The sequence below is a fragment of the Sciurus vulgaris genome (assembly GCF_902686455.1).
Source record: "Sciurus vulgaris genome assembly, chromosome: 12".
NCBI lineage: Eukaryota > Metazoa > Chordata > Mammalia > Rodentia > Sciuridae > Sciurus > Sciurus vulgaris.
Genome location: NC_136473.1, coordinates 51120261 through 51133471, shown reverse-complemented (window position 1 = coordinate 51133471; position 13211 = coordinate 51120261). Strand labels below are relative to the sequence as shown.

At 41.6% G+C, this 13211-nt stretch overlaps 1 protein-coding gene across 5 annotated transcripts in view; it reads right to left on the bottom strand.

Annotated features, from left to right (window-relative positions):
* LOC306641183 (uncharacterized protein) overlaps nucleotides 1-11665 on the bottom strand; it is a 42721-nt gene extending 31056 nt beyond the window's left edge. Inside the window, exons 1-3 of one of the 5 annotated variants that reach the window (XR_013758051.1) lie at nucleotides 11196-11658; nucleotides 8939-9053; nucleotides 8611-8784 (exon numbers count right to left, since the gene is read on the bottom strand). Coding sequence is in view for 3 of the 5 variants with exons in the window: in XM_079106113.1 (XP_078962239.1) it covers nucleotides 8611-8784; nucleotides 8939-9053; nucleotides 11196-11374 (468 nt within the window). In the remaining 2 variants the exon portion in view is untranslated. Of the gene's footprint in view, nucleotides 1-8610; nucleotides 8785-8938; nucleotides 9054-11195 lie in introns of all 5 variants that reach the window. The other 4 variants (XR_013758052.1, XM_079106113.1, XM_079106111.1 and 1 more) reach the window with 4 other exon arrangements.
* Nucleotides 11666-13211: the final 1546 nt, after the last annotated feature.

Genomic DNA, 13211 nt, shown 5'->3' with positions numbered 1-13211 from the left:
TCCCTTTGAGATGGGCCTCCCCTGCCTATGGTGCCAAAGGGACATTCAGCCATCTCCACAACTCACTGGAAACACAGACTGACTCCAGGAAACTTCCTTTTACCATGGTACTATGCACTAATAGGATTGCTCCACACTTGAACCAAGACCTGTTTGAGGGCAGGGGCTCTATGTTTGACTCGGAAAGACAAGAACCTTAACATTTAGTAATAAAATATTGAAGTATTTCTCATTGAATGGGTGAGTTAGATGCTCATCTGCACAGCATGGCTTCTCATTCTATACTCTGAAGCATACTTACTTTCCCAGGAGTACTGTACCAGAACAGAAAAATTATTTGATCATCTGCTTCTGAAATATTATAAAAACAGTATATTCTACGTCCAGTGAGAAAGGAATCTAACATTTCTTAATGCTTATGGGGCAACAATCATTGGTGGGAATCACTAATACTTTAGGAATTAGAGTTTCAAGGAGCTCTAATTTCAGGGAGCTCTGAATTAAGTTTCATTTCAGTTATGTATAAGATAGTCATGTACAGAAAATACTCCATGACTTTCCCAGGCAGGGGAAAAATGGGAGACCTGTCCAGTAATAATGCCATTATCTGAAATGCTATCAAAAATAAAAGTGAAAATCTCTCCTACCTCCCAGTAAGGCATTACAGATTTCAGAGAAGGGCTTAAACCCTTCTTCAGGTAGCTCCCTCCGCCAGAAATGGACAATTTGACAGTCAATTATCTATCCATTCCTCTTCTGTAGCACCTCCTCAACCTAACATCTGACTCCTCCTAAAATGAATCTCTGTGCACGTTTCCAAGTCTGAAAGTTTCATTCACAAACAAGGAATTCTTATTTTCCACAAATGTGAAAAGACCCTGTTCATACGCAAATGGAAATGGTTTTCAGAAGTCACCCTGACCTTTTTTTCTCCTTTTCCCTAACTACATAACTTTCATATAGGTCTATTTATTTCTCATTTCTTTTACTTGCCATTTTCCCTAATTGAGACTAACCACTGAGAGATAAGTCATGTTTATAGAACTCGTCAACAGTAATGAAATTCTGCTTGCTTATCAAAATCTTTTTTTTTGGTTTGCATTTTAAGATCAAGCCCAATTCCTGACTGGGCGCAGGACTACACTCCTGAAGTACCAGCTGCTGAGTAGCTGAGGGTAGGAGAATAAAAACTTGAAAATCTCTCTGGTCATTTTAGCAAGACTCTGTCTCAAATAAAACAAAAAGAGGACTGCTCTCCAGTATGTATGATATGTCAAAATACATTTCACGAGGTTTTCAAGATGGCGGCCTAGAGGGTGGCTGCATTTCGTGTTGCTCCAGGACTCAGGATTCAAGAGAGGAGATATTGGGACGCTTGGGACCAACTCAAAGTAGCCGGGTGACTCTCACCCCCTGGGGGGGCATCCCGGATGGGACGGGGGTCCCGGAACGCAGGAAACTTTGTGAAGTAGAACTGCCGGGGAGACGCCCCTCCCCCCGCTGGAGCAGTGAACTCGGATAGCTGGGAGCGCCCTAGAGGAGGCCGCTCGGCACAGCGCTGGGACTCGGAGCAGCCACTGGGGCTCCGGCGGCTGCCCGGGGGAGGAGTGACGGGGAGAACTGTGTGGACTCAGGACACCGGGGCCTGCCCTGAGGAGGAGGAGAGGAGCGTGGCCACTTGGATTCGGAGAGACTGCGCCAGAGCTGCAGGCGGTTGCCAGAGGAGAAGCCGCGCGGCGAGCTGTTTGGAATCAGAACGACGCTTCTGAACACCGGGGCCTGCCCTGAGGACGAGGAGGAAGAGGAGCGGCCGCTTGGATTCGGGTGACTACACGGGAGCTACAGGCGGTTGCCAGAGAAGGGGCTGCGTGGCGAGCTGTTTGGACTCTGACCACTTCTGAACCCTGGGGCCTGCCCGGAGGAGTAGGAGAAGGAGGAGAAGGAGCGCGGCGGGTCCTTTGGACTCGCAGTGACAGCATTAGCGCTCCAGGCGGCTGCTCAGAGGAGAAGGCGAGTGGTGAGTTGTTTGGTCTTAAAGTGACAGCTCCTGAACACAGGGGGGCTGCCTGGAGGAGAAGCGTGGTGGGACGCTTGGTCTTGAGTGGCCGCACCAGAGCTCCGGGCGGTGCCCAGAGGACCCATGCAGCGGGTCACGTGGATTCAGAGCCACTCAGAGGGACTGCTCCTGAACACCCGGGGGGTTATCTGGAGAAGGAGGAGGAACGGGGAGGGTCACTTCGACTCGGAGTGATTGATTGCCCCGGGCTACGGGTGGTTGGTGGGAGGAGGAGGCACGAAGTGAGTTTCTTGGACTCCTAGTGACCGCACCGGCATACTGGGCGGCTGTCTGGAGGAAGAGGCCTGTGGCGGGTCTCTGGGACTCAGAGCGATTGTTCGGGGCCACAGGTGGCTGCTCAGAGGAGGGGCCACGCAGCCAGGTGATTAGGTGCAGAACAGGGTCCCAGGATCTAGGAGGCTTCTGGGTGGAAGAGCCGCACAGAGACAGGCTTAGGACGGAGCGAAGGTTCCAGGCCTATGGGCAAATTCTCTGAGGAGGGGCAGCCTAAGGAGATTCATCTGCGAAGGGTGAGGCTCCCAGGCCCAGGAGGTAGGGCCGGGCCCCTGGAAACTTTGCAGAGGAAGGCAGCCCAGCCCAGGCAGTAGCTGTAAATTGAGGGGAACCTCTAGGAGGAAACTGACCAGCGAGACCTCCCCACTGGGTGAGTCTTCCCTGCCTGGTGAGGTTTCCCCACAAGGACGGTAAAACCAGAGACACAGGCCCAAACAGGCCTTGCCTCAGCCCACAGCCTAGGTCCCCTTTGGATGACCATTGGTCAACAAGTGGAGGCACCTCTGCCCACTAGCAGGGAATATACCCCACCTGAAGGCCACCACTCCTAGAGAGGCAGCTTCCTTGTGCAGCACCGCATTATCAACTTCCTCCAAGACTTCAGCCTACTGAAGGCTAAGAGGGGATATATATAGAAATCTTCAGGGACATTGTAAATCAACAGAGGAAATCTGCAATATCTCAGCGGTCCACTGATATCTGAACAATATGAGAAAACACGGAAAGAAAATGCTGCAAACAAATCTAGATGTTACATCAATAAAACCCAATGACAGCATGGCACAAGAAATGACAGAAAAGGAGTTCAGAATGTACATAATTAAAATGATCAGAGAAGCAAACGAGGAGATGAAAGAGCAAATGAAAGCATTGAATGATCGCACCAATCGACAGTTAAAAGAGCAAATACAGGAAGCAAAAGATCATTTCAATAAAGAGTTAGAGATATTGAAAAAAAACCAAACAGAAATCCTTGACATGAAGGAAACAATAAACCAAATTAAGAACTCCATAGAAAGCATATCCAATAGGATAGAACACCTGGAAGACAGAACCTCAGACATTGAAGACAAAATATTTAACCTTGAAAACAAAGCTGAACAAACAGAGAAGATGGTAAGAAATCATGAACAGAATCTACAAGAACTATGGGATATCATGAAAAGGCCAAATTTAAGAATTATTGGGATTGAGGAAGGCCTAGAGAAACAAGCCAAAGGAATGAACAACCTATTCAATGAAATAATATCAGAAAATTTCCCAAATCTGAAGAATGAAATGGAAAATCAAGTTCAAGAGGCTTACAGGACTCCAAATACACAAAATTACAACAGACCCACACCAAGGCACATTATAATGAAAATACCTAACATACAAAATAAAGACAGAATTTTAAAGGCTGTGAGAGAAAAGAACCAAATTACATTCAGGGGGAAACCAATACGCATATCAGCAGATTTTTCAATCCAGACCCTAAAAGCTAGAAGGTCCTGGAACAACATTTTTCAAGCCCTGAAAGAAAATGGATGCCAACCAAGAATCTTATACCCAGCAAAACTTACCTTCAAATTTGACGATGAAATAAAATCCTTCCATGATAAACAAAAGCTAAAAGAATTTACAAAAAGAAAGCCAGCATTACAGAACATTCTCAACAAAATATTCCATGAGGAAGAGATGAAAAACAAAGAAGCAAATCAGCAAAGGGAGGAATTATCCTAAAGGAATTGTCAAATAAAGGAGGAGCCAAGTTGTGTCAAACAAATAAATAAACAAAATTTTAAAAATGAACCAAATGACCGGGAAACCAAATCATTTCTCTATAATAACCCTGAATGTTAATGGCCTGAATTCATCAATCAAAAGACATAGACTGGCAGACTGGATTAAAAAGAAAGATCCAACAATATGTTGCCTGCAAGAGACTCACCTCATAGAAAAAGATACCCATAGATTAAAGGTGAAAGGATGGGGAAAAACATCATGCACATGGACTCAGCAAAAAAGCTGGAGTATCCATCCTCATTTCCGATAATGTGGACTTCAAGCCAAAGTTAGAAGGGATAAAGAAGGTCATTTCATACTGCTTAAGGGAAGCATAAATCAGCAAGATATAACAATCATAAACATCTATGCCCCAAACAGTGGCTCATCTATGTATGTCAAATTCTTCTCAATTTCAGAAACCAAATAGACCACAACACAATAACACTAGGTGATTTTAACACGCCGCTCTCACCACTGGACAGATCTTCCAGACAAAAATTGAACAAAGAAACCATAGATCTCAACAACACAATCAATAATTTAGACTTAACGGACATTTATAGAATATTCCATCCAACCAAGAGTGAATACACTTTCTTCTCAGCAGCACATGGATCCTTCTCTAAAATAGACCATATATTATGCCACAAAGCTAATGTTAGCAAATACAAGAAGATAGAGACACTAGCATGTATTCTATCAGATCATAATGGATTGAAGTTAGAAATAAATGAAAGAGTAAAACACAGAAACTATTCCAACATCTGGAGATTAAACAATATGCTATTATATGATGAATGGATAACAGAAGATATTAGGAAGGAAATTAAAAAATTCTTAGAGGTAAATGAGAACAAAGAAACATCATATCAAAATCTCTGGGACACTATGAAAGCAGTACTTAGAGGGAAATTTATTTCATGGAGCGCATTTAATAAAAGAAGTAAAACTCAACAAATAAACAACCTAACACTACAGCTCAAAGCCTTAGAAAAAGAAGAACAGAACAGCACCAAAAGTAGTAGAAGACAGGAAATAGTTAAACTCAGAGCTGAAATCAATGAAATTGAAACAAAAGAAACAATACAAAAAATTGACAAAATAAATAGTTGGTTCTTCGAAAAAATAAACAAAATTGATAAACCTTTAGCCACACTAACAAAGAGAAGACGAGAGAAAACCCAAATCACTAAAATTCGGAATGAACAAGGAAATATCACAACAGACAGGATGGAAATACAAAACATAATTAGAAGCTATTTTGAAAATCTATACTCCAACAAAATAGAAAATTTCGAAGACATCAACAGGTTTCTAGAGACATATGAATTGCCTAAACTGAATGAGGAGGACATAAACAATTTAAATAGACCAATTTCAAGTACTGAAATAGAAGAAGTCATCAAAAGCCTACCAACAAAGAAAAGTCCGGGACCAGATGGGTTCTCAGCCGAGTTCTACAAAACCTTTAAGGAAGAGCTCATTCCAATACTTCTCAAAGTATTCCATAAAATAGAAGAGGAGGGAACCCTCCCAAACTCATTCTATGAAGCCAATATCACACTGATACCTAAACCAGACAGAGACTCATCAAGGAAAGAAAATTTCAGACCAATATCCTTAATGAACATCGACGCAAAAATTCTCCACAAAATTTTAGCAAATCGCATACAAAAACATATTAAAAAGATAGTGCACCATGATCAAGTGGGTTTCATCCCAGGGATGCAAGGTTGGTTCAACATCCGGAAATCAATAAACATAATTCACCATATTAATAGACTTAAAGTCAAGAATCACATGATTATTTCAATCGATGCAGAAAAAGCATTTGATAAAATACAGCACCCCTTCATGCTCAAAACACTAGAAAAAATAGGGATAGTGGGAACATTCCTTAACATTGTAAAGGCCATTTATGCTAAGCCCATGGCTAATATCATTCTAAATGGTGAAAAACTGAAAGCATTCCCCCTAAAAACTGGAACAAGGCAGGGATGCCCTCTTTCACCACTTCTATTCAACATCGTTCTTGAGACTCTGGCCAGAGCAATTAGACAAACCAAAGAAATTAAAGGGATACGAATTGGAAAAGAAGAACTCAAACTATCCCTGTTCGCTGATGACATGATTATATATTTAGAGGAACCTGGAAATTCCACCAGAAGACTCTTAGAACTCATAAGTGATTTCAGTAAAGTAGCAGGTTACAAGATCAATGCCCATAAATCCAACGCATTTTTATACATAAGTGATGAATCTTCAGAAAGAGAAATTAGGAAAACTACCCCATTCACAATAGCCTCGAAAAAAATAAAATACTTGGGAATCAATCTCACAAAAGAGGTGAAAGACCTCTACAATGAGAGCTATACAACACTAAAGAAAGAAATTAAAGAACACCTTAGAAGATGGAAAGATCTTCCATGTTCTTGGAGAGGAAGAATTAATATTGTCAAAATGGCCATACTACCTAAAGTGCTATACAAATTCAATGCAATTCCAATTAAAATGCCAATTGTGTACCTTACAGAAATAGAGCAAGCAATTATGAAATTCATCTGGAAGAATAAGAAACCCAGAATAGCTAAAGCAATCCTTAGCAGGAAGAGTGAAACGGGGGTATTGCAATACCAGATCTTCAACTCTACTATAAAGCAATAGTAACAAAAACGGCATGGTATTGGTACCAAAATAGAAAGGTAGATCAATGGTACAGAATAGAGGACACGGACACAAACCCAAATAAATACAATTTTCTCATACTAGACAAAGGGGCCAAAAATATGCAATGGAGAAAAGATAGCCTCTTCAACAAATGGTGCTGGGAGAATTGGAAATCCATATGCAACAGAATGAAACTAAACCCATATCTCTCACCATGCACGAAACTAAACTCAAAATGGATTAAGGACCTCGGAATCAGACCAGAGACCCTGCAGATTATAGAAGAAAAAGTAGGTCCAAATCTTCACCTTGTTGGTCTAGGATCAGACTTCCTTAACAGGACTCCCATAGCACAAGAAATAAAAGCTAGAATCAACCACTGGGATAGATTCAAACTAAAAAGCTTTCTCTCAGCAAAGGAAACTATCAGCAATGCGAAGAAAGAGCCTACAGAGTGGGAGAATATCTTTGCCAATCATACTTCAGATAGAGCACTAATCTCCAGAATCTATAAAGAACTCAAAAAACTCTACTCCAAGAATTCAAATAGTCCAGTCAACAAATGGGCTAAGGAAATGAATAGACACTTCACAGAAGAAGATCTACAAGCAATCAACAAACATATGGAAAAATGTTCAACATCTCTAGTAATAAGAGAAATGCAAATCAAAACCACCCTAAGATTCCATCTCACCCCAATTAGAATGGCGATTATCAAGAATACGAGCAACAACAGGTGTTGGCGAGGATGTGGGGAGAAAGGTACACTCATACACTGCTGGTGGGGCTGCAAATTAGTGCAGCCACTCTGGAAAGCAGTGTGGAGATTCCTTAGAAAACTTGGAATGGAACCACCATTTGACCCAGCTATCCCACTCCTTGGCCTATACCCAAAGGACTTAAAATCTGCATACTTCAGAAATACAGCCACATCAATGTTCATAGCTGCTCAATTCACAATAGCCAGACTGTGGAACCAACCTAGATGCCCTTCAATTGATGAGTGGATAAAGAAACTGTGGTATATATATACTATGGAATATTACTCAGCCATAAAGAATGATAAAATTATGACATTTGCAGGCAAATGGATGAAATTGGAGAATATCATGCTAAGTGAGATAAGCCAATCTCAAAAAGCCAAAGGACGAATGATATCGCTAATAAGTGGAGGATGACACATAATGGGGGGGAGGGAAGGGTTAGAGTTAGGGTTAGGGAGGGGGGCAAGTATGGAGGAAGGAACTACTGTATAGAGGGTAAAGAGGGGTGGGGGGAAGGGAAAAAATAACAGAATGAATCAAACAACATTGCTCTATGTAAATTTATGATTACACAAATGGTATGCCTTTACGCCATGTACAAACAGAGAAACAACATGTATCCCATTTGTTTACAATAAAAAAAAAAAAAAGAAAAAAAAATACATTTCACTCTCATGTACCACTACAAAGAACAAATTTAAAAAGCAAATACAAAAAGAATTACAAACAAGGAAAAAAAATGACTGGTCATGTGGGCAGTGGTAACAACACCCCTGTGTTCTATCCCCAGCACCACACACACACGCAGAGTTGAAGCATATTTCCAAGGCACATTCTGCTCTCCTGCACTGTTTTACACTTATTGGAAAAAATTGGTTCATAAAGTTATTGGAAAAAATTACATCTAAAATTTCTCTTCTTTTAATAAATATTTACTTTACCTTAAAGGAAACTGTATCTTCTAGTACTCTTTGAAAGGATAAATATTGAAATTGCCCATATCTATCACTGTTCAAAGAAATAGATGTCAAATAATTGTAAATAAAGTTGATCTAAACATACCTTGTTTTTTGCTTCAATCATCGCCTTGTGCATAAGCAGGTTTGCTGCCATGCACGTGCTCTTACTGTAGACAGCATAGTGCAGGGCAGTGTTGCCACTGGCGTCCGTCACATTTGGATCTGCACTAGACTGCAGCAAAATCATGGCACACTCCTCCGCCTGGAATTGTACAGCCTGTCAGGATTGCACCAAGGAAAGGATCATCAGTTCCAGGAATTCAAGTTTAACAGGCCACAGGTTTATCAACTAACCATTTTGAGTTAAAAAAAAAAAAAAATGCACCTTCATTCTAGAATTCTATTCAAACCCATCTTCAGCTACTATCTACCTTAATGAGTGCTGTGCTGTTGTCATCGTCACAGATGTTGACATCACAATGCATCTTTATCAGGAATGTCACCACTTTGGGCTGGTCATAGACACAGGCATAATGCAGAGCAGTCCTATGAAAATGAAAGGAATTTTCAGGAAGATATACAACACAGGAGTGAGGAAACACTTCAAGTGCAATTGAGTTATATCACTTCACTTTAGTATCTCACTTTGCTAGACTGGGGAGAGTGACATGATGGAAGGGTCCTAGAAACAGGACAATATGTCTGCTACCTAACAAATGGTCAGATTGTGTCTGGTGAATAAATGGATTGAAAGAAATCAAAGAGAATATGTGAGCTCAATATTTTTTGACAAAAAAATTTTTAGAGTAAAATGTTTGAAATACTAATGAACATTTACTTGTATTTGTTTTCTTCAATGTCCATAGTGATGCACGTAAGTGGTTCATATATTATCATCTTCACGTGTGTATTAAAGTGGTACAAAGAAAAAGCAAACACATAGGATAAAATGTACTCAGACTAAAATATGGAAGTACAGATAAGGAGATTTCTTTTATTTCAGAGAAGGTTAAAAGTTGGTAGAACATACCAAAGACCAACCACACGTGCAAACACAAAAGTCAGAAAGCAGAATCTGATACATGCAAGATATATATACTTGCTCTTCCTGAGGGTAATTTCATTAGTAATATTCTTCTACTACAGCTTGTGGAGTAAGTAGAAGTGCCCAGAAACCTTTGATCACAGTTTAGCATAGGGAAAGACCAAAAACAAGATCTCCAAAAATGTCAACATGCTGAATCACTATAATTTCTGGAGGCAAAAAACAAATTGTAAAACAGATACCGAATACCCACATATTATGTCAAGAAGCCTTTCACTATTATGAAAAGGAAACGAAATTTTGTTATAATTCAAATGTCTTCAAATGATGATTCTTTAAACATTTTGTATGTATTTTTGGTAACATGAGACCACAATCAATTAGCATGTATATGAAAAAAACTGGCTTTTTTCTCAATTGATACACAAAAATACATCTTCCCACTTCAGTCCATATCGATGGCACCTTCAATCATCAACAATTTTTGCTTCTGACAGATGCATTCCAAATAGCTTATTAAGTCTAATGGGTTTTTCAAAATACATTGGTATTTGAAACTGTGTAGACAATGGAAAAGGTTACCTAATTATTTACCAAAAATCTTCTGGCATCATGAAAGTGATGACTGAGGACACAGGTATTTTAAACTGCCACATAGTATTTACCATCATATTAATTATTGGAAAAAGCATAAGCAAATTACACTTTAAAGAAGCAGTGTAAGAATCAATACTCTTCGTTTTCACTTGAATTTTAACTGCAAAACAGTACTTCAGCACTGCAAGGTGGCAGATGCCTTTAAACTCAGCCACACTGGAGTCTGAGGCTGCAGGACTCCAGGTTCAAAGGCACCCTCAACAACATACTGAATTCTCAAGACACTTAGCCAGACCCTGCCTCAAAATATTACAACAAAAAGTAATTGAAAAACAATGAAAAAGTGGCTCAGAGGTTGAGTGCACCCCAGTTCCCAATGAAAGTTTTTAAAAGAAAAAAACTTAAAATTCATTCTATGAAGAATGCTAATAAACACTTTTAAATATGTTCATGTGTCACTTGGAGATCTGATGGAATGCACTTTAGTCAAGGATGCTTGCTTAGCGTGCATGAGGCCCATTGGTCTGATACCCAACAAGCATGAAATGATACAGAATTCACTCTTCCAGATTTTCCTTAATGATTTGAAAGAAACATTAATAAATGGAAGGTTTATTTTTAATGCCTATATACACTATAAATATTTTGAAAGCACATTGATTTAGCTGAAATTTGCTGATATACAGGGCATTTTGATTTTTATTTTGGTAAACAACTTCAGAACGCTTCCTCTTAGCCTTGAGGTTTGGCTTCACCTGTGAGTCTAGAACACACTCCCTTGGTTCAATCCTCCCCTTCCCAAAAAGAAGAAAAAACAAAGGATTTGGCTACTCAATAGCGTGGCTAGGCACTACCCCTTCCAAAAATTGCTGGACCCAGAGGCTGGGGAGATTCAAAGGGCAGGAAAGTCAAATATCTTGGGGAGGGGAGACCCGAACTCTCGGTGTTCTCCCCCTCCACAAAGCCTGGAGGTTGCTCACTTCGCCCACATGTGGTCTGCCAGCTTGTCTGGCCCCTTGCCAGCGGGTTCCAGCTCAATTACCTACCTGTTCTTCTCATCCCTCTCATTGATTCCACCGTCTCCACGACGGACCATTCGCTCCACTTTTGACACATTACCGACAGTCACAGCCTTGAGAACACTATTTCCAGGGACATACCCAGACTGGTACCTCCTGGAATGACCTCTGTGACACCGCCTGAGCCCAAAGCCCAGGCACTCCATTGTAGTGCCAGGAGAGGAGCCCGAGGGCCCCTGCTCCCGAGTCTGCCCGGGCCAGGGAGGGACTCAGAGGTGAGACGCACTTCCTCCCGACTCAACAAAAATCTCCCCTTCAATCTACTACACTTCCAAAGGAGCCAGTCAATTGGGTCTGCTCACAGCGCCCCAAAAGCAAAAGCTCTACAGTTCGCCAGCTGGCCACTAGGAAACTGTTGTTGCCAGGCGTCCTTCCAAACGCCAGAGCGCGCCCATACACCATTCTGATTGGCTGGGCCGTGGAGGGTTCCTCAGAGCGCGCAGGGGCGAGGCCGTGGGCGGGGCCAACACCCGCCCACAGTTTTCTTTCAAATGTGAAACCCTATTGGCAGTTGTCCTGAGTGTTCCAGACATGCTCAGGACAAGCTCGCACCTGGGGGAAAGCAGGCTTTGTGCCTGGGTGGGAACTTCAGAATGCTGAACAGGTCCTGTCACTCCCCAATCCAACTTTTTCTACGTGCTCAATCCTGGCTTTGTTCCTCTGCCACAAGCCACTGTGCCTTTCCCTGTCTCCACTGGAATTGAACTGAGGTAGCAATAGAAGGCTCTTTAGGTGAATTCAGAGGCACGTGCAAAATACATGGTCTGGAGAGTGAACTTTGATGGGTAACCAGCAAATACCCTCAGAAGAACTTTACAGCATATATGCAGGTCTCCCACCTCTCGTCTGCAGACCAGACTCACCTTAATTTTACCTTTAATAGAAAACTATATATTGGAATTCTTTCCATTATTTAATTGAAGCATCATTTCAGAACATTTCTGTGTTTACTTTTTAAACAGGAACAGGTCATTGACTTGTCCCACCATTCCTACAGTTATGGCTATGTTAAAATGACCCCTTAGCAGCTATCAGGATACCAGAGACTGAGCAAAAGTTTTTAAGATCTCTTCCCCCATTTCTCTACCTCCTGCTCCAGGGCTTCCTGCTCTTCCTCAGCAGCTAGTTGTCTGGGGCAGCGGTAGGTTCCTCAACTTGGCCACAGCCCCAACTCTCAGAACTCACTACTTGGACATATATCTTTGCCCATTCATAGAGCCCTGGTGTTACCCCTGGTTGTCTGGGACTGCATCCAGGTTGTGAGCACCCAGATCCTGCTCAACCTCTCGAGTCCTGGAAGCAAAGAGTCACTGTCCAAAAGAGATGTAGCTTGAGGCACAGCTACCCAGGCTCCGGCCCCAGCAGGCTGGAAGTGGAGCCCCTGGCCTGCATACGCAGCAGTGTCCCCTATCCTTGCCAGGTGAAGAACCACCTGGAAGATGAACATCTGCAGCTATGTGGAACAAGAGAAGCATCCTCAATCTCCTTCAACAGGGGGAGTCTGGACACTGCTATGGTACTTTGCAAGTATGTTTTGACTGAGTGCATGTATGTATGGGTGGGTGGGTGGGTAGATGAATGGGTATGCGACTACCTGAATGGAGGAATGTTGGGTAGGCTATTTCTTTATCCCTATTTCCACTGATTCTGCTTTTTGGGAGATCACCATCATCATTTACATTTTTACAATGGTCTCAGCATAAATATTATTGTCAACAATCTTTGTTCTCCTTCTTAAGTCTTTCTCTGTATTGATATCAGTCTCTTCTAAAATTCATATTAAATCACAGCATCACCCCCTGTTCTTTTTTAAAAATCAGTTTATACCATTTTTTTAAAATTAAAGTCCTTCATATGATATTCAAGATTCTTCACAAACTGGTTCAGAACATACACCTTTGCCCACCACTGATTGCTCACATTAATTACCTTGCAATAGTGGACTATTTGTTATTCCCTGAGAAGGGTTTCCATCCCACACCT